Raw genomic sequence first — 21,053 nt, 5'->3', positions numbered from 1 at the left:
GTCGTTGTACTGTAAATGGAGCCTTGAGAATATTGCGTGCCATTTTTTACAAAATAAAAGCACCTTAGTAAATGTGTACAGAAGTCTCCCTTTCGCCTTCCATGTTAAAATGATGTCCGTTGTTTTCCAGCTACAATAAACGTCTAAATGACATCAAAGAATGCAAAGAACAAGCACTATCGCAAGCGTAAGTATATCGTCTTCATTGTCCCCAGTAGTTTTTTTTATTTTTATACTGCCTTGCAATAGAATGTTCATCATGCTAAATCAATAAAGCATTAATTTTGCTTTCATTGCAGTGGGTCCATGCATAGAGAAAGGCGCAAGTTTCTTAGGTCTGCCCTGAAAGAGTTGGCCACAGTTCTGTCTGACCAGCCTGGACTGCTGGGCCCAAAGGTAAAAAATAACCCCTTTTTTTAATCTGTCGATGGATATGTATTGTTGTTGATTAAGTGTGCAGTTTGCTTCTGTCACTAACAAGTCATCTTCAATATTAACACACGTTATCTATGTGTGATAGTCTGAAGAGGAAATTCAGCTAAACTTGGAGGACAGTGGAAGTTGATAAAGGCTTTTAAATAAAAACATTTTTTTTTTTTTAATTTACCCCCTTTTTTTCGCCACAATTTTGTGGTATCCAATTGGTAGTAGTTAGTCTTGTCTCATCGCTGCAACTCCTGTACGGACTCGGGAGAGGCGAAGGTCGAGAGCCATGCGTCCTCTGAAACACAACCCAACCAAGCCGCACTGCTTCTTGACGCAATGCACATCCAACCCGGGAGCCAGCCGCACAAATGTGTCGGAGGAAACACCGTTCACCTGGCGACCTGGTCAGCGTGCTCTGCGCCCAGCCCGCCACAGGAGTCGCTAGTGCGCGATGAGACAAGGATATCCTTGCCGGCCAAACCCTCCCCAACCCGGAGAACGCTGGGCCAATTGTGCCCGCCTCATGGGCCTCCCGGTCGCGGCCGGCTGCGACACAGCCTGGGCTCGAACCCAGAATCGACGAAGGCTTATTTTGATCAACTTCCACTGTCCTCCAAGAGTTGCTGAATTTCCTCTTCACTTCAGTTTGCGCCTCAATTCATGTGTTTTGCATCTGTGTTCCCTTCCCTTTTTGTGTGATAGTGTAATAGGATGTCCGAGTCTAAAGGCCAGGTTGTTTTTCCACAGGCTCTGTTTGTGTTCATGGCTCTCTCTTTCGCCCGGGACGAGATCATCTGGCTCCTCCGCCATGCAGACAACATACAGAAAAAAAGCACAGATGACTTCATTGACAAGTAAGCTGTATTCTTAATGGTACAAACCGTCTGTGGGGGATAATGCAGATTTTTAGCTTCAAATGAATAGTGGTTTGCTTATATGAAATCCTCACCTGGGATGTATTCACTAGGAACCAAACGAAAGCAAACAGCCAAAATGGGGTTAGACTAAGGTCGCGGTGGGCGATAAATCTGGCGTTGGCAATTCATTTGCAAATGTTTTTGAGTAAAATAGGAAATGCCTCTATCACGGGTAGCACGCTTTTACGAGCGTTTTTGTTATAACATCAGCATTTGCGGCATCTCACACATATGGATTGAGTCTGTCGGCTCATAATCAACCAAAGCACACCTCAACTGCGTTACAGAACATGCACCATGTTTCAAAAAGTTATCTACCATTCACAAACAATCCTGACCTACATGTTGTAACCGCACCCATCGAATGAAGCATCAACAGCAGCAGTGCTGAGGTTGGTTCCATCATCACAGACAGCAGAAAAGTTGACAAAATTGCCTTGATATACTTCTCTACTCAAACTATGGAACATCCCTTGGTACTTTTGTTGGAATCTGCTAAACTTTGAACTTTGAGATATTACATAAATGATAGAGAAGAAGCCTTGAATAGGCTGTCTGGAGAAAGCCAAAAGGCTTTGGAATGTGTTTGGAGTAGAGCGATGTGTTGATATAGGGAAGACTGATGGATATCTGTGGATTAGGTGGAGGGGTTGAGGTCAGGAGGTGAGGGTTGAGGTCAGTTCCCCTTAATGCAACCGCTGTGTCAGATTTCAAAAACGTTTTACGGTAAAAGCACACCATGCAATTATGTTAGGTCAGCGCCTAGCCACAGAAAACCATACAGCCATTTTCCAAACATGGAGAAGTGTCACAACTCAGAAATAGCGTTATAATTATTCACTTACCTTTGATCTTCATCGGAATGCACTCCCAGGAATCCCAGTTCCACAATAAATGTTTGTTTTGTTCGATAAAGTCCATTTATGTCCAAATACTTCCTTTTTGTTTGAGCGTTTAGTTCACAAATGCAAATTCACAAGGCTCGGGCGCTTAGTTCAGACAAAGTCAATACAGTTCATAGAAACATGTCAACCGATGTATATAATCAATATTTAGGATGTTTTTTTAATCCTAAATCTTCAATAATATTCCTCCCGGACAATTCCTTTGTCTTTAGAATGGAAAAAGGAACGGAGCTCGCGCACGTGACTAAAGTAATGACTTTCTGCCACACCCCTGATTCAAACAGCTCTTAATCGCTCCCCCTTCATATTCGAAGCCTGAAACAAGATTCTAAAGACTGTTGACATCTAGTGGAAGCCTTAAGAAGTGCAATATGATCCCATAGACACTGTATATTGGACAGGCAATCCCTTGAAAAAATACAAACCTCATACTTCCCACTTCCTGGTTGGATTTTTTTCTTCGGTTTTTGCCTGCCATAAGAGTTCTGTTATACTTACAGACATCATTCAAACATTATATGCATATAATTATATGCATATTCTAGCTTTTGGGCCTGAGTAGCATGTCGTTTACTCTGGGCACCTTATTCATCCAAGCTACTCAATACTGCCCCCCAGTCCCAAAGAAGTTAACAAAGATTTGCAGTCTGTTTTGGAATGGGCGGCCAGTGATAAACTGGTCCTAAACATTTCTAAAACTAAGAGGATTGTATTTGATACAAATCATTCCCTAAGTTCTAGACTTCAGCTGAATCTGGTAATGAATGGTGTGACTGTTGAACAAGTTGAGGAGACTAAATTAGTTGTTACCTTAGATTGTAAACTGTCATGGTCTTAACATATAGATTTAGTGGTTGTAAAGATGGGGAGAGGTCTGTTCTTAGTAAAGAGATGCTCTACTTTTTTGACACCACACTGCACAAAGCAAGTCTTGCAGGCTCTAGTTTGATCTGATCTCCATTACTGGGATCCCGAGTGGCACAGGGGTCTAAGGCGTCACTACAGACCCGGTTCAATCCCGGGCTGTATCACAACCGGCCGTGATCGGGAGTCCCATAGGGCAACACACAATTGGCCCAGGCCATCATTGTAAATAAGAATTGGTTCTTAACTGACTTGACTATTTAAATAAAAAATAAAAACACATTTGCATTTTTCGGTATATGTCGGATCCCACACGTAATCTGGTCATAAGAACTACAAGATTTAGATGGCTGGTTTACCTTACTTACCGAACATGGGCTAGTAGTTGATCAACTGAACATTTCTGACCGGTTATAAATAGCTCTCCAAGGTCTGTCTGTGAGTATGGCTTGGCTGCCTTAGACTAACCTGAACTTGTTCCATAAGAAACACTTGTTTTGCTACAGTGTTCACCAATCAATACACCCCTGACTTCTCCTTTTCTCTTGTTACTTCTCAGGCATGTTGCAGAGCTCATCTTCTACATGGAGGAGCTCCGAGCACACATCAGGAAGTACGGTCCCGTAATGCAACGGTACTATGTGCAGTACTTGTCCGGCTTCGACGCTGTGATTCTCAATGAGCTTGTGCAGGTGAGACACCCCACCCCCCATACACACATTAACACGTGCACGCTGCCACACGAATACTAGTTTTTTTTTGCATTCAACAACATTTTGCAACAACAAGACAGTTACATGTATATCTCCCCTTCCAGAACCTCTCTGTCTGCCCTGAGGATGAGTCCATCATCATGTCCTCCTTTGTGAACACCATGACCTCCCTCAGCGTGAAGCAAGGTATTCAGCCTGCCACTTACGATACTCGCCTGCCTGCCACTACCTCCTTCCCAAGTGTTGCTTTTTGTATAGACACTGTGGTGGGTGCGGATGTTGACATCAGGATATGAGTGTTTGTGCTTGTGTTGCAGTGGAGGACGGAGACATGTTTGATTTCCGGGGCATGAGGCTTGACTGGTTCCGTCTGCAGGTAAGCCACTGCCAGACCAGGGCTGGTCATGGTAGCCATATCAAAAACAGTCCTCGTATTACAAAGCTCAATAACTCTCTGCTACCGTAGTTATACCCTTATGGGACAGTTTTTTGGACCCAGATTATAATCTCCTTTGAAAGTGCTTTTTAGACTAGTATTAGGTTTAATTTGTGTCTGGCAAGCTGTCCCTATGAATATTATGTCTATTTGTGAACAATCTGCTCCATGTCGTATTCGTATAGGGGGGTACAGCTAGTGATTTGGCGAGTGAAATGTTTCAAGAGCAATATAAATTGAACAAAACAGTTGCGTTTTGGCATTGTATCCTGGTTTACTATATGCTAGTTTGCAGCATTTACAGCACATAAACGGTGGAGTTTACCCCCTTCATTCTTTTCAATATAAGACTTTGGGGTAGGGGGGGGATTGCTGAACTGACATGGAATTGTTTTAAACTGGTCATACTATGGATCATTTAGCTATTTGGTTTAGAACTTTAGGACCCCTTTAAGTATAGAAACTATACTGTACCAGTCACAAGTTTGGACACACCTCATTCAAGGGTTTTTCATTATTTGTACTATTTTCTACATTGTAGAAAAATAGTGAACATCAAAACTATGAAATAACACACATGGAATCATGTAGTAACCTAAACATATATATTTTATATTTGATTCTTCAAAGTAGCCACCATTTGCCACATAATGACAGCTTTGCACACTCTTGGCATTCTCTCAACCAGCTTCATGAGGTAGTCACCTGGAATGCATTTCAATTAACAGGTGTGTCTTGTTAATTTGTGGAATGCATTTCCTTAATGCGTTTGAGCCAATCAGTTGTGTTTTGATAAGGTAGGGGCGGTATACAGAAGATGGCCCTAAAAGACTAAATCAAATAAGCAAAGAGAAATGGCAGTCCATCATTACTTTAAAACCTAGACATGTCTTATATTGGCAGAAAGGTTACATTCTTGTTAATTTAACTGCACTGTCCAATTTACAGTTGCAAGGTATTTGAGGAGCATGCACAACAAAACCTTTATCACAGCAACTGGTTTGGTACATTCACCTCTGAAGGTAAATAATGTACTTAAATTCAGTAATCTTGCTGTTTTGTCATCCCGAGCGTCCCAGAGATAAAATGTAGCATCAGTTTTATTTGATAAAATCAATGTTTATATTCAAATGTAGGAACTGGGTTCTACAGTTTGAACCCCTGCTCTGTCTGCCCCTAAATGTGAAGGTTTGTGTCTTCTCTGTAGGGATGCTAATTATCCATTTATGACATTCCTGGGAGTGTGTAAACTTGCATTTTTTATTACCATATAATTTTTGGGTGTTCTCTATATTTATGTACTTGTAAATGTATCAATTGACCAATTCTGCACATTTGGGCAGTCTTGATACAACATTTTGAACAGTAATGCAATGGTTCATTAGATCATTATAAAACTTTGCACATACACTGCTGCCATCTAGTGGTCAGAATCTAAAAAAAATTCTCTTGCATTTCAAAGAGGACGGAACAAAACAAAAAAATTGAAATCGCATGTTTTTTTCTTTGTATTATCTTTTACTAGATCTAATGTGTTTATATTCTCCTACATTAATTTCACATCACATATGCAGACTTCAAAGTGTTTCCTTTCAAATGGTATAAAGAATATGCATATCCTTGCTTCAGGTTGAAACCATAATTCGCTATGATGGAACTGGCTCTAATGAGGAACGCGACAGGAAAGGAAGACCCAGAGTTACCTCTGCTGCAGAGGATACGTTCATTAGAGTTACCAGACTCAGAAATTGCAGCCCAAATAAATTGCCGCCGGAAGAAATGGCAGCAGTTTTACGGGCGCCCAACCAATTGTGCTGTTATGTGTTTTTTTGTGTGCATTATTTGTCTTATCTTACGGAAAAAAATTGCTTCTGGATATCAGGACAGCGATCACTCACCTCAGATTAGACAAAGATTTTTTCTCCAACAAGCAAGGCGCACAGGTCATTCTCCAAACACCCGACAGGGCCAACATCCCCGTTATTTGCAAGAGGAAGAAACGCAAGCACAGAGAGTTGGAAAGGCGAGTTGGAAAGCTGCCGTTAACGTCAATATTACTCGCCACCGTGCAATCATTGGACAATAAATTAGACGAGGTACGATCACGAATATCCTACCAACGTTACATCAAAAACTGTAATATCCTATGTTTCACAGAATTATGGCTGAATGACGACATGGATATTCAGCTAGCGGGATATACGCTGCACCAAGGTTGTGAGACCGGTTGGACGTACTGCTAAATTCTCTAAAACAATGTTTATGGCAGCTTATGAATATTAAATTGTCAGGCAACGGCTCTACTGGACATTCCTGCAGTCAGCATGCCAATTGCACGCTCCCTCAGAACTTGAGACATCTGTGGCATTGTGTGACAAAACTGCACATTTAAACTGGGCTTTTATTGTTCCCAGCTCAAGGTGCACCTGCGTAATGAGCATGCTGCTTAATCAGCTTCTTCATATGCTACACCTGTCAGGTAGATAGATTATCTTGTCTAAGGAGAAATGCTTACTATCATGAATGTAAACACATTTGCGCACAACATTTGGGAGAAATAAGCTCTGTTGTGCGAATGGAACATTTCTGGGATTTTTTCATTTCAGCTCATTAAACATGGGAACAAGAAGCAGAAGTGTGACACTGGCGGATGCAGTGAATTGAGACTCATCAATGGAAGAAAAAAAACTGATATCCCTCTTTTTTTCGTTATTATTATATATATATATATATTTTTTATATATTTTTTTAACCTTTACTTAACTAGGCAAGTCAGTTAAGAACAAATTCTTATTTACAATGACGGCCTACCCCAGCCATCCCAGACGAAGCTGGGCCAATTGTGCGCCGCCCTATGGGACTCCCAATCACGGCCGGATGTGATATGTAACTTAGATTGACGTGTCAATCGACTCTAGGGGGTTAAACACCAGTTGTAAGAGAGACTGTAATGTGATGCTAGCTGAAAGGGAGAATGGTTTTGATTTGAAATTCAAGGTATTTTGATTGATGTGATGAAACTGTTGTCTGTCTCTCTCGCTCTCTCCAGGCCTACACTAGTGTGTCAAAAGCCTCTCTGGGCATCGCTGACCACCGTGAACTGGGCAAGATGATGAACACCATCATATTCCACACCAAGATGGTGGACTCCCTGGTGGAGATGTTAGTGGAAACCTCAGACATCTCCATCTTCTGGTAATGCATTTTCCAACAGACAGAAAATATATACATACATTTCATTTTGTTCATACAGAGTAGGTCAGCATTGATACCAGGGTCTCATATACAAGGGAGCTGCAAAAGCATGTACATACACAATAAAATGTAATACAATGACTATCTGTACAACAATATTAATCAAAAAAGAACACAAGTCTCACATATCACCATCCTTATACTTCTAATCTGTCCACTGCAGACCAGCAATGGCCTCAAGGCTATTCCATGAGCTGGGGGTATAAAAACAAAAAGTATTTTTCACCCTATCACCCGTGGGACCTCCAGAACCAGCTAGTCCAAAGAGCGGGTCTGAAAAAAAGGCTTCATATTAAAAAGCATCCAATGCTGGACCCTTCTGGTAGTCAGAGACTCCCAGCCAACAAAACTATACAAAATGCAGTGATGTGTAAAGAAATTGCCCCCAGTAATAAAACGTAGTGCTGATTTTAAAACCGAGACTGCCGCGTGAATGTAGACTATATCACCATAATCAAGATCTGGGAGAAGAGATGCTTGAGCAACCTTCCTCCTACTTTTAGAATTGAGGCAGGATGTGTTTCTATAAAATAAACCAATCTTAATTATCTGCTTTTCAATGTGTGCTTTAAAAAATAGCTCATCGTCAGTCCAAGTACTTATAATGGGGGACTTGCTCAATTTGGGTTCACTTCAATGCGCAAATACTGGGGTCCTCAGGGTTAATAGACCCAGAGAACAACATAAACCAGGTTTTATTAGGATTAAGCACTAGTTTAAGATCAGTAAGCTATTTTTTGTTGAAAGTCATGAATGGCCTGCTGTACTGAGGGGGTAAAGGAGTAAATAACTATCTGCTTATAGAATGTTACAGGTTTTAAGATGGACAAATATTATTTATATAAATAGTGAAAAGAACAGCCCAAAATTGACCCCTGCGGCACTCCTTTCTTAATATTGAGGAAACTACATTTGATAAGCACACATTTTGTCCTGTTATAGAATTAAGATTGTATAAAACTACCATTTGGGTATATGCCTCAAGTGAGGACATGGAATAAAATAAGTGTTAGTGAGGGTTCTTGCTCGAGTAAGCCTAACAGGTCTTAGTACTGAGAAAATGTTGGTGATAGCAGTATGGATCCTATTTCATTAGATCTACAGTGAGGGAAAAAAGTATTTGATCCCCTGCTGAATTTGTACATTTGCCCACTGACAAAGAAATGATCAGTCTATAATTTTAATGGTAGGGTTATTTGAACAGTGAGAGACAGAATAACACCAAAAAATCCAGAAAAACGCACGTTATAAATTGATTTGCAGTTTAATGAGGGAAATAAGTATTTGACCCCTCTGCAAAACATGACTTAGTACTTGGTGGAAAAACCCTTGTTGGCAATCAGAGGTCAAACGTTTCTTGTAGTTGGCCACCAGGTTTGCACACATCTCAGGAGGGATTTTGTCCCACTCCTCTTTGCAGATCTTCTGCAAGTCATTAAGCTTTCGAGGCTGATGTTTGGTAACTCAAACCTTCAGCTCCCTCCACAGATTTTCTATGGGATTAAGGTCTGGAGACTGGCTAGGCCACTCCAGGACCTTAATGTGCTTCTTCTTGAGCTACTCCTTTGTTGCCTTGGCTGTGTGTTTTGGGTCATTATCATGCTGGAATACCCATCCATGAGGCATTTTCAATGCCCTGGCTGAGGGAAGGAGGTTCTCACCCAAGATTTGATGATACATGGCCCTGTCCAAAAAAAACACCTCCAAAGCATAATGTTTCCACCTCCATGTTTGACAGTGGGGATGGTGTTCTTGGGGTCATGGGCATCATTCCTCCTCCTCCAAACACTGCGAGTTGAGTTGATGCCAAAGAGCTCCATTTTGGTCTCATCTGACCACAACTGATAATATTATCAGTCATCAGATTATTGTCAATTTAATCTTGTCTTTAGGCTAATTTATGTGTGAAATTAGTTTTGGTATAGTTTAGGTGTAGTTCGCTTCCTCTCACTCGTCACCTCGGATAGTCAAGGATATGTTTTGTATTATTCTAAAGGCCTCCTGCAACACGTAGCATGTTTTAATTTACCTTGCAATAAATGCAATTAGTAATAGAGTTATAGTAAATAATACAGTCCAGTAAGGGCTTATTTTTTTTTACAAAAAAAACATGGAATGACATCAAGGCACGCGGTCACATGATTTGCCATAAACATGAGAGCTAACAATAATAAATCGGCATAACACACATGTAAAGAATAATTGCATAAATAAATATTTGAAAATATATGTTAATGACAAGATATGAAAATTAATTTATTGCTTTGGATATGATTGCTCTAGATTGATTTTGAGTTTGACGTTCTCGGTGTCCTCGTCTCATTGGTGGTGATAGCTTCTACAGCCGAGCCTTTGAGAAGATGTTTCAGCAGTGTTTGGAACTGCCCTCACAGTCGCGCCACTCCATCTCATTCCCCCTGCTGTGCACACACTTCATGAGCTGCACCCATGAGCTCTGTCCCGAAGAGGTAAGGCCCCGCAACCAATGGTTGAAAGAAACCCTTATGAAGCATAACATCACATCCATATCTGCAATTCGTTTTGTAAGGCTATGTCTGCAAAATTCAGGAAACATTCTTAAAGAAATCCCGGTTGCAGGATTCCCAGTTGGAGTGTTTCCATCCCCTGCATTTTTCTTTCTGACTCTGGGAATCCTCCAAATTAGATTTTTTTTTTTTTTACCTGGGAACTTTGGGAAAGTTTCTGGAATTTTGCAACTTGAGATTCTCATAAAACACTAAGGGCAGCATTTTTCATTGTGCAAAGTACAAAACGTACTATAAATGTCATTATAATCATCTGTGTGATATAATTTGACACTTTTCTTCAACAATGTGCATAACAAAGTGATTGTATTGATCAGTTTACTAAACTGAAGTAAAAATACAAAAAGGAGCCTGCTAATAAAGCACATTGGTCAAGAAACGTTTCAAATTAAATCACTGCGAGATTGAGGTTTATTGTCAGTTTTTTTGCATTTTGAATAATTATTTAGCACTGCGGAAGTGTTGCCCCTCTGGTTCCCATCTCACACTGTTCCTGAGTGGTTAACTACCTGTCCCTTCCCTGCGTTCTCCCAGCGGCATCACATTGGCGATCGCAGTCTGTCGCTCTGCAACATGTTCCTGGACGAGATGGCCAAGCAGGCGCGCAACCTCATCACCGACATCTGCACAGAGCAGTGCACGCTCAGTGACCAGGTGAGGGGTCATCGGCATGGAGACCCATGTCCTTGTGGAATAGGGTACATAATGATTAGTTTGTCACTTTAGTGGTCTCTTTTTTTTTTCCCCATAGTGACTTCAGTACAGTGAATGCATATACTTTTAGTATGTGATCCAGAGTAGGAGTGCTTGATTCTGGGATCAGTTTTGCCTTTTATAATGAATGGACAGGGGCCATATTGATGTAAGCCTTATTGACAATATATGACAGTTTCATTTAATCCTATGTTACCATCTTATCAAAGTATCGATAAAATTATTTGCACGTGGATTTTCATTCAGATTAGATTTTATCTCTTTGCAGCTGCTTCCTAAACACTGTGCGAAAACCATCAGTCAGGCAGTGAACAAGAAGTCCAAAAAGCTGACTGGGAAGAAAGGCGAGCCGGAGCGAGAGAAGCCGGGTGTTGAGAGCATGAGGAAGAACAGGCTCCTGGTCACCAAGTGAGTTGTCCGTGTGTGTGACTGTTTGTGCGTGCCTGCGTGTGTCATGGTGTATGTTAGTAGTTGCTGATGTTCATTTCTATCTTGTTGTGTCTTCCAGCCTGGACAAGCTGCACACGGCGCTGTCAGAGCTGTGCTTCTCCATTAACTACGTGCCCAACATGGTGGTGTGGGAACACACCTTTACCCCCCGCGAATACCTCACCTCCCACCTGGAGATCCGCTTCACCAAGTGAGTCCACCCACCTACACATAGAATGCCTCCCAAATGGTGCGCTTTTCCCTATTTAGTGCTCTACTTTTGACAAGGGCCCTAAGTGCCCGGTATAGGGTATAGGCTTCCATTTGGGACACAACCATATTTCAGCAGCAGTGTTTCCTATCCCTCTGGTCCTCAAGTATTTATGCTGTTTTAGGATATCATACGATACAATACATTTACATTTACATTTAAGTCATTTAGCAGACGCTCTTATCCAGAGCGACTTACAAATTGGTGCATACACCTTATGACAACCAGTGGAACAGCCACTTGCATCTAAATCTTGTTGGGGGGAAGGATTACTTACCCTTACTTACCCTATCCTAGGTATTCCTTGAAGAGGTGGGGTTTCAGGTGTCTCCGGAAGGTGGTGATTGACTCCGCTGTCCTGGCGTCGTGAGGGAGTTTGTTCCACCATTGGGGGCCAGAGCAGCGAACAGTTTTGACTGGGCTGAGCGGGAACTGTACTTCCTCAGTGGTAGGGAGGCGAGCAGGCCAGAGGTGGATGAACGCAGTGCCCTTGTTTGGGTGTAGGGCCTGATCAGAGCCTGGAGGTACTGAGGTGCCGTTCCCCTCACAGCTCCGTGGCGAGCACCATGGTCTTGTAGCGGATGCGAGCTTCAACTGGAAGCCAGTGGAGAGAGCGGAGGAGCGGGGTGACGTGAGAGAACTTGGGAAGGTTGAACACCAGACGGGCTGCGGCGTTCTGGATGAGTTGTAGGGGTTTAATGGCACAGGCAGGGAGCCCAGCCAACAGCGAGTTGCAGTAATCAAGACGGGAGATGACAAGTGCCTGGATTAGGACCTGCGCCGCTTCCTGTGTGAGGCAGGGTCGTACTCTGCGGATGTTGTAGAGCATGAACCTACAGGAACGGGACACCGCCTTGATGTTAGTTGAGAACGTCAGGGTGTTGTCCAGGATCACGCCAAGGTTCTTAGCGCTCTGGGAGGAGGACACAATGGAGTTGTCAACCGTGATGGCGAGATCATGGAACGGGCAGTCCTTCCCCGGGAGGAAGAGGAGCTCCGTCTTGCTGAGGTTCAGCTTGAGGTGGTGATCCGTCATCCACACTGATATGTCTGCCAGACATGCAGAGATGCGATTCGCCACCTGGTCATCAGAAGGGGGAAAGGAGAAGATTAATTGTGTGTCGTCTGCATAGCAATGATAGGAGAGACCATGTGAGGTTATGACAGAGCCAAGTGACTTGGTGTATAGCGAGAATAAGAGAGGGCCTAGAACAGAGCCCTGGGGGACACCAGTGGTGAGAGCGCGTGGTGAGGAGACAGATTCTCGCCACGCCACCTGGTAGGAGCGACCTGTCAGGTAGGACGCAATCCAAGCGTGGGCCGCGCCGGAGATGCCCAACTCGGAGAGGGTGGAGAGGAGGATCTGATGGTTCACAGTATCGAAGGCAGCCGATAGGTCTAGAAGGATGAGAGCAGAGGAGAGAGAGTTAGCTTTAGCAGTGCGGAGCGCCTCCGTGATACAGAGAAGAGCAGTCTCAGTTGAATGACTAGTCTTGAAACCTGACTGATTTGGATCAAGAAGGTCATTCTGAGAGAGATAGCGGTAGAGCTGGCCAAGGACGGCACGCTCAAGAGTTTTGGAGAGAAAAGAGAGAAGGGATACTGGTCTGTAGTTGTTGACATCGGAGGGATCGAGTGTAGGTTTTTTCAGAAGGGGTGCAACTCTCGCTCTCTTGAAGACGGGAGGGACGTAGCCAGCGGTCAGGGATGAGTTGATGAGCGAGGTGAGGTAAGGGAGAAGGTCTCCGGAAATGGTCTGGAGAAGAGAGGAGGGGATAGGGTCAAGCGGGCAGGTTGTTGGGCGGCCGGCCGTCACAAGACGCGAGATTTCATCTGGAGAGAGAGGGAGAAAGAGGTCAGAGCATAGGGTAGGGCAGTGTGAGCAGAACCAGCGGTGTCGTTTGACTTAGCAAACGAGGATCGGATGTCATCGACCTTCTTTTCAAAATGGTTGACGAAGTCATCTGCAGAGAGGGAGGAGGGAGGGGGGAGGATTCAGGAGGGAGGAGAAGGTGGCAAAGAGCTTCCTAGGGTTAGAGGCAGATGCTTGGAATTTAGAATGGTAGAAAGTGGCTTTAGCAGCAGAGACAGAGGAGGAAAATGTAGAGAGGAGGGAGTGAAAGGATGCCAGGTCCGCAGGGAGGCGAGTTTTCCTCCATTTCCGCTCGGCTGCCCGGAGCCCTGTTCTGTGAGCTCGCAATGAGTCGTCGAGCCACGGAGCGGGAGGGAGGACCGAGCCGGCCTGGAGGATAGGGGACATAGGGAGTCAAAGGATGCAGTAAGGGAGGAGAGGAGGGTTGAGGAGGCAGAATCAGGAGATAGGTTGGAGAAAGTTTGAGCAGAGGGAAGAGAAGATAGGATGGAAGAGGAGAGAGTAGCGGGGGAGAGAGAGCGAAGGTTGGGACGGCGCGATACCATCCGAGTAGGGGCAGTGTGGGAAGTGTTGGATGAGAGCGAGAGGGAAAAGGATACAAGGTAGTGGTCGGAGACTTGGAGGGAGTTGCAATGAGGTTAGTGGAAGAACAGCATCTAGTAAAGATGAGGTCAAGCGTATTGCCTGCCTTGTGAGTAGGGGGAGGGTGAGAGGGTGAGGTCAAAAGAGGAGAGGAGTGGAAAGAAGGAGGCAGAGAGGAATGAGTCAAAGGTAGACGTGGGGAGGTTAAAGTCGCCCAGAACTGTGAGAGGTGAGCCGTCCTCAGGAAAGGAGCTTATCAAGGCATCAAGCTCATTGATGAACTCTCCGAGGAACCTGGAGGGCGATAAATGATAAGGATGTTAAGCTTGAAAGGGCTGGTAACTGTGACAGCATGGAATTCAAAGGAGGCAATAGACAGATGGGTAAGGGGAGAAAGAGAGAAAGACCACTTGGGAGAGATGAGGATCCCGGTGCCACCACCCCGCTGACCAGAAGCTCTCGGGGTGTGCGAGAACACGTGGGCGGACGAGGAGAGAGCAGTAGGAGTAGCAGTGTTATCTGTGGTGATCCATGTTTCCGTCAGTGCCAAGAAGTCAAGGGACTGGAGGGAGGCATAGGCTGAGATGAACTCTGCCTTGTTGGCCGCAGATTGGCAGTTCCAGAGGCTACCAGAGACCTGGAACTCCACGTGGGTCGTCCGCGCTGGGACCACCAGGTTAGGGTGGTCGCGGCCACGCGGTGTGGAGCGTTTGTATGGTCTGTGCAGAGAGGAGAGAACAGGGATAGACAGACACATAGTTGACAGGCTACAGAAAAGGCTACGCTAATGCAAGGAAATTGGAATGACAAGCGGACTACACGTCTCGAATGTTCAGAAAGTTAAGCTTACGTAGCAAGAATCTTATTGACTAAAATGATTAAAATGATACAGTACTGCTAAAGTAGGCTAGCTGGCAGTAGCTGCGTTGTTGACACTACACTAATCAAGTCGTTCCGTTGAGTGTAATAATTCTACAGTGCTGCTATTCGGGGCTAGCTGGCTAGCTAGCAGTGTTGTTTACGTTACGTTGAGTTAAAAGAACGACAATAGCTGGCTAGCTAACCTAGGGAATCGGTCTAGACTACACAATTATCTTTGAAACAAAGACGGCTATGTAGCTAGCTACGATCAAACAAATCAAACCGTTGTACTGTAATGAAATGAAATGAAAATGTGAAACTACCTGACCGGGTTGTTGAATTCAAAACAGTAGACGTTGGCTAGCTGTTAGCAGTTAGCTGTTGGCTAGCTAGCAGAGTCTCCTACGTTAAGGACGACAAATAGCTGGCTAGCGAACCTCAGTGAATTAAGATAATCACTCCAAGGCTACACACACTAAACTACACAATTATCTTGGAAACAAAGACAGCTATGTAGCTAGCTAACACTGAACTAATCAAGTCGTACAGTTGAGTGAATAGCACTACAGTGATGCTAATCTGTGTGCGTTAGCTAGCTCCTGGGCGAATAGCAGTGAAGGCTACGTTAGGGCGACGAAATACGATAATTATGCAATTATCTCTGATACAAGGACGGCTATGTAGCTAGCTAAGAAGAATTGCTAAGATTAGACAAATCAACCGTTGTACTATAATGAAATGTAATGAAAAAGTTATACAACCTGCAGAGCGAAGTGCGAATGCGACCGCTCGCTCCAACCGGAACCGGAACCAGTAAATACTATGGATATGATACGATATATACAGTTGAAGTCGGAAGTTTACATACACCTAGGTTGGAGTCATTAAAACTCGTTTTTCAACCACTCCACAAATGTATTGTTAACAAACTATAGTTTTGGCAAGTCGGTTAGGACATCTACTTTGTGCATGACACAAGTCATTTTTCCAACAATTGTTTACAGATTATTTCACTTATAATTCACTGTATCACAATTCCAGTGGGTCAAAAGTTTACATACACTAAGTTGACTGTGCCTTTAAAATGCTTGGAACATTCCAGAAAAGTATGTCATGGCTTTAGAAGCTTCTGATAGGCTAATTGACATCATTTAAGTCAATTGGAGGTGTACCTGTGGATGTATTTCAAGGCCTACCTTCAAACTCAGTGCCTCTTTGCTTGACATCATGGAAATATCAAAAGAAATCAAGACCTCAGGAAAAAATGGTAGACCTCCACAAGTCTGGTTCATCCGTGGGGAAAATTTCCAAATGCCTGAAGGTACCACATTCATCTGTACAAAGAATAGTACGCAGTTATAAACACCATGGGGCCTCCCAGGTGGCGCAGTGGTCTAAGGCACTGCATCGCAGTGCTAGCTGTGCCACCAGGGCCTCTGCTGTGACAGAGCCCAGGCTCTGTCGCAGCCGGCCGCGACCGGGAGGTCCATGGGGCGACTCACAAATGGCCCAGTGTCGTCCGGGTTAGGGAGGGTTTGGCCGGCAGGGATATGCTTTTCTCATCGCGTACTAGCGACTCCTGTGGCGGGCCGGGCGCAGTGCACGCTGACCAGGTCGCCGGGTATACGGTGTTTCCTCCGACACATTAGTGCGGCTATCTTCCGGGTTGAATGTGCGTTGTGTCAATCAGTGCGGCTAGGTTGGGTTGTGTTTTGGGGGACGCATGGCTCTCGACCTTCGCCTCTCCCGAGTCCGTACGGGAGTTGCAGCGATGAGACAAAACAAACTACCAATTGGATACCACGAAATTGGGGAGAAAAAAATAATACATAAATAAATTACATTTTCTTTAGAAACTCAAAGTATAAACACCATGGGACCAGGCAGCCGTCATACCACTCAGGAAGTTCTGTCTCCTAGAGATGGTGCGAAAAGTGCAAATCATTTACAGAACAACATTAGAGGACCTTGTGACGATGCTGGAGGAAACAGGTACAAAATAATCTATATCCACAGTAAAACTAGTCCTTTATCAACATAACCTGAAAGGACTCTCAGCACTGAAGAAGCCACTGTTCCAAAACCGCCATAAAAAAAACAGACTATGGTTTGCAACTGCACATGGGGACAAGATTGTACTTTTTGGATAAATGTCTCTGGTCTGATGAATCAAAAATAGAACTGTTTGGCCATAATGAACATTGTTATGTTTGGAGTAAAAAGAGGGAGGCTTGCTAGCCGAAGGACACCACCCCAACCGTGAAGCACGGGGGTGGCTGCATCATGTATTTGGCTGAGGTGTATGTAAACCTCTGACTTCAACTGTTATGCTACATTACCATGGATTGAAACAATGTGATCGATAGATACAATCTATAGATCAATCCAAGACTCATGATGCTCCCTCTTCTTTCAGGTCCATCGTGGGGATGACCATGTACAACCAGGCCACGCAAGAGATCGCCAAGCCCTCCGAGCTGCTCACCAGCGTGCGTTCCTACATGACGGTGCTGCAGTCCATCGAGAACTATGTGCAGATTGACATCACGCGGGTGTTCAACAACGTGCTGCTGCAGCAGACCCAGCACCTGGACAGCCATGGGGAGCCCACCATCACCAGCCTCTACACCAACTGGTGAGTCCCACCCAACCAACACACCAGTCCTCAGTTTACATACGACGTCGGCTTGGTATTCACCCCCTTGGCATTTTTCCTATTTTGTTGCATTACAACCTGGAATTAAAGTATTTTTTTTAGGGGGGGGGGGGGGGTGATATCATTTGATTTACACAACATGCCTACCACTTTGAAAATGCAAAATATTTTTTTATTGTGAAACAAACAAGAAAATGAATAACTTGAGCGTGCGTAACTATTCACCCCCCCAAAGTCAATACTTTTGAAGAGCCACCGTTTACAGCAATTACAGCTGCAAGTCTCTTGGGTTATGTCTCTATAAGCTTGACACATCTAGCCACTGTGATTTTTGCCCATTCTTCAAGGCAAAACTGCTCCATCTCCTTCAAGTTGGATGGGTTCAGCTGGTGTACAGCAAAGTCATAACGCAGATTTTCAATTGCATTGAGGTCTGGGATTTGACTAGGTCATTCCAAGACATGTAAATGTTTTCCGTTAAACCACTCGAGTGTTGCTTTAGCAGTATGCTTAGGGTCATTGTCCTGCTGGAAGCTGAACCTCTATCCCAGTCTCAAATCTCTGAAAGACTGAAACAGGTTTTCCTCAAGAATTTCCCTGTATTTAGCACCCTGTATTGAGCACCATTTGGCACCATTCAATTCTGACCAGTTTCCCAGTCCCTGCTGATGAAAAACATGCTGCCACCATCATGCTTCATTGTGGAGATAGGGTTCTCGGGGTGATGAGAGGTGTTAGGTTTGCGTTAGACATAGCATTTTCCTTGATGGCCAAAAAGTTAAATTCTAGCCTCATCTGACCAAAGTACCTTCTTCCATGTGTTTGGGGAGTCTCCCACATGCCTTTTGACAAACACTAAATGTGTTTGCTTATTATTTTTTTTCAAGCTATATATTTTTTTCTGGCCACTCTTCCGTAAAGCCCAGCTCTGTGGAGTGTACGGCTTAAAGTGGTCCTATGGACAGATACTCCAATCTCCACTGTGGATCTTTGCAGCTCCTTAAAGGTTATCTTTGGGGTCTTTGTTGCCTCTCTGATTAATGCCCTCCTTGCCTGGTCTGTGAGTGTTTGCTGTGGTGCCATCATCTTTCCAGTTTTTAATAATGGATTTAATGGTGCTCCGTGGGATGTTCAAAGTTTCCGATTTTTTTTTTAACCCAGCCCTGATCTGTACTTCTCCACAATTTTGTCCCTGACCTATTTGGAGAGCTCCTTGGTCTTCATGATGCCGCTTGCTTGGTGGTGCCTCTTGCTCAGAGGTGTTGCAGATTCTGAGGCCTTTCAGAACAGAGGTATATGTACTGAGATCATGTGACCAATCATGCGACACTTAGATTGCACACAGGTGGACTTTATTTAACGAATTATGTGACTTCTGAAGTTAATTGTTTGCACCAGATATTATTTAAGGGCTTCATAGCATAGGGGTGAATAGATATGCACGCACCACTTTTTTGTTTAGAATTTTTTTGAAACAAGTCATTTTTTTTCGCTTCACCAATTTTTGTCCATTACATGAAATCCAAATCAAATCTATTTAAATTGCAGGTTGTAATGCAACAAAATAGGAAAAACACCAAGAGGGATTCATCATTTCGCAAGGCACTGTATTATGTCACCTAGGTGATTCCTCACAAAACCAGGACAAAAAAAATGTCCAATGAGTAGATGGAGTTTTGGGCCATATGTATTAAGCGTCTCAGAGTAGCAGTGCTTATTTGGGATCACAATGAATAAGATAACATGGACTGGGGGACCTGATCCTAGATCAGCACTCTTGATAGATATCCATTCGATCGTGTCACCCAGTGAGATTGAGTCTGCTTGTGTGTCCATAGGTATCTGGAGACCTTGCTCCGGCAGGTAAGTAACGGCCACATTGCCTACTTCCCTGCCATGAAGGCCTTTGTCAACCTGCCTACGGAGAACGAGCTCACCTTTAATGCTGAGGAGTACTCCGATATATCCGGTGAGACCATCAGAATAATTTATTAGACATAATAGAGGCTTGCAATACTTTGAGCAGGAATTTGTAGCCTGTCCTGAATAGGATAATGTGACGTGATGGGTACAGTGTATGCTGAGGCTACTGTGTAGTGAAATATAGTTTTGTGAATATTCTGCCACTCTAGGACACGTCATTTTTGGGGGAAAGCCTTGCAGCCTTTATCAGGTTAAATATGTGTACATTTTAATCATGGCCACCTACATACTTAAATCCCAAAAGCATTGGGGATAAACGAGAGGAGTATGAATCGTGACGCGTTGACACAAAGCATTTCTGACATCCCCCTGCTCGCTGTCTTTCCCACAGAGATGAGGTCACTCTCAGAGCTGCTGGGACCCTATGGCATGAAGTTCCTCAGCGAGAGCCTCATGTGGCACATATCCTCCCAGGTGGCAGAACTCAAGGTGTGGTCACTGACTGAATCAGAAGCGTTTTTTGGTTTTCCTTCAGAGCTTTCTGTACTGATGCTGATGCCCCTGGGCTCTTTTTCATGAATCTCATGAATAGTATCTCTCTCTTTCCTTTGTTTTGTTCTTTCTGTTTTTTCTGTGTCTGGCTCTCTTTCTCGCTCTCCCCCTTCCTTCTCACTTCCATAGAAACTGGTGGTGGACAACGTGGAAGTTCTGAACCAGATGAGGACCAGCTTTGATAAGCCAGAGCAGATGGCTGCCCTCTTTAAAAAGCTCTCATGTACGTCTGTCTCTCTCTTGCCTTACTCTTGTAGCCCCAAAACAGAAGACGCAGTGTGACTTGTTGCCATATTAAGCACATCCTGTATGTGGTAATGACTCAAGATGTGCTCCCTAAATGGTTTTCCCTCAGATCAGCACTGAGCATTGAAGTCTCTTTAGTTAGTTTTTTTTATTTTGAAACTCTTTTACGGGAGGTTAAAGCTTTGTTTGTGTCTTTGTCTGTGTTCTGTAGCTGTTGACAGCGTCCTGAAAAGGATGACCATTATTGGAGTCATCTTGTCATTCCGATCACTGGCCCAGGAAGCACTCCGCGACGTAAGTCCAGTCACAACACTTATCCTGGCCAATACTGTATCACTCTCACTAACTAGGCCTCTGTATCATCACTGAAGTCCTCTGCTGTATATCTGGGTACAAATAAGATCAAGTCAAAATTGCCATTAATGTAGCTTGGGTGCCATAACAGTTAGTGCCACCGCCTACAGCACTTCTATACCAGTGTCGACATGGGTTTGAAAACGCACTCTCATCCTATTATTCCCCACTTTCTCTGTCCAATAAAATGTATAAAAATATGAAAGATGTGAAAGAAAGATGCCAGTAACTAGATTTAACATGACAACGTACCGGCACTCAAATGTGACCCCTTTTTCTGTCCCATCACCTGTCGTCAGGTGCTGTCCTTCCACATTCCTTTCCTGGTGAGCTCCGTCGAGGATTTCAAGGACCACATTCCCAGAGAGACTGACATGAAGGTAGGAGGCAACGTGTGTGTGTGTGTGTATATAGGACCTTTCTCGGTGGATTACAATGGAGACAACAGTCAAGATCAGTCTTTCCCAAACCTCTCTTGAGTACCCCATATGCAGTTAGACTTTTTTGATGTATTCCAGTATGAGCACACC

The 21,053-nt window shown here is 44.0% G+C and overlaps 1 protein-coding gene across 1 annotated transcript in view; it reads left to right on the top strand.

The window, feature by feature from the left end:
- The window catches only part of LOC118370105 (nck-associated protein 1-like), a 53,326-nt gene that overhangs the window by 25,424 nt on the left and 6,849 nt on the right, over positions 1-21,053 (top strand). Inside the window, exons 10-26 of the mRNA XM_035754904.2 lie at positions 131-187; positions 300-396; positions 1,174-1,280; positions 3,672-3,804; positions 3,930-4,011; positions 4,143-4,201; positions 7,311-7,456; positions 9,852-9,984; positions 10,597-10,716; positions 11,045-11,184; positions 11,285-11,416; positions 17,209-17,427; positions 19,287-19,417; positions 19,763-19,860; positions 20,053-20,146; positions 20,381-20,463; positions 20,823-20,903. Coding sequence (XP_035610797.1) covers positions 131-187; positions 300-396; positions 1,174-1,280; positions 3,672-3,804; positions 3,930-4,011; positions 4,143-4,201; positions 7,311-7,456; positions 9,852-9,984; positions 10,597-10,716; positions 11,045-11,184; positions 11,285-11,416; positions 17,209-17,427; positions 19,287-19,417; positions 19,763-19,860; positions 20,053-20,146; positions 20,381-20,463; positions 20,823-20,903 — 1,912 coding nt within the window. The remainder of the gene's footprint in view (positions 1-130; positions 188-299; positions 397-1,173; positions 1,281-3,671; positions 3,805-3,929; positions 4,012-4,142; positions 4,202-7,310; positions 7,457-9,851; positions 9,985-10,596; positions 10,717-11,044; positions 11,185-11,284; positions 11,417-17,208; positions 17,428-19,286; positions 19,418-19,762; positions 19,861-20,052; positions 20,147-20,380; positions 20,464-20,822; positions 20,904-21,053) is intronic.

The sequence above is a fragment of the Oncorhynchus keta genome, chromosome 37 (assembly GCF_023373465.1).
Source record: "Oncorhynchus keta strain PuntledgeMale-10-30-2019 chromosome 37, Oket_V2, whole genome shotgun sequence".
Classification (NCBI taxonomy): Eukaryota; Metazoa; Chordata; class Actinopteri; order Salmoniformes; family Salmonidae; genus Oncorhynchus; species Oncorhynchus keta.
The sequence above is the reverse complement of the archived record's forward strand: the minus strand, read 5'-3'. Positions and strand labels throughout refer to the sequence as shown.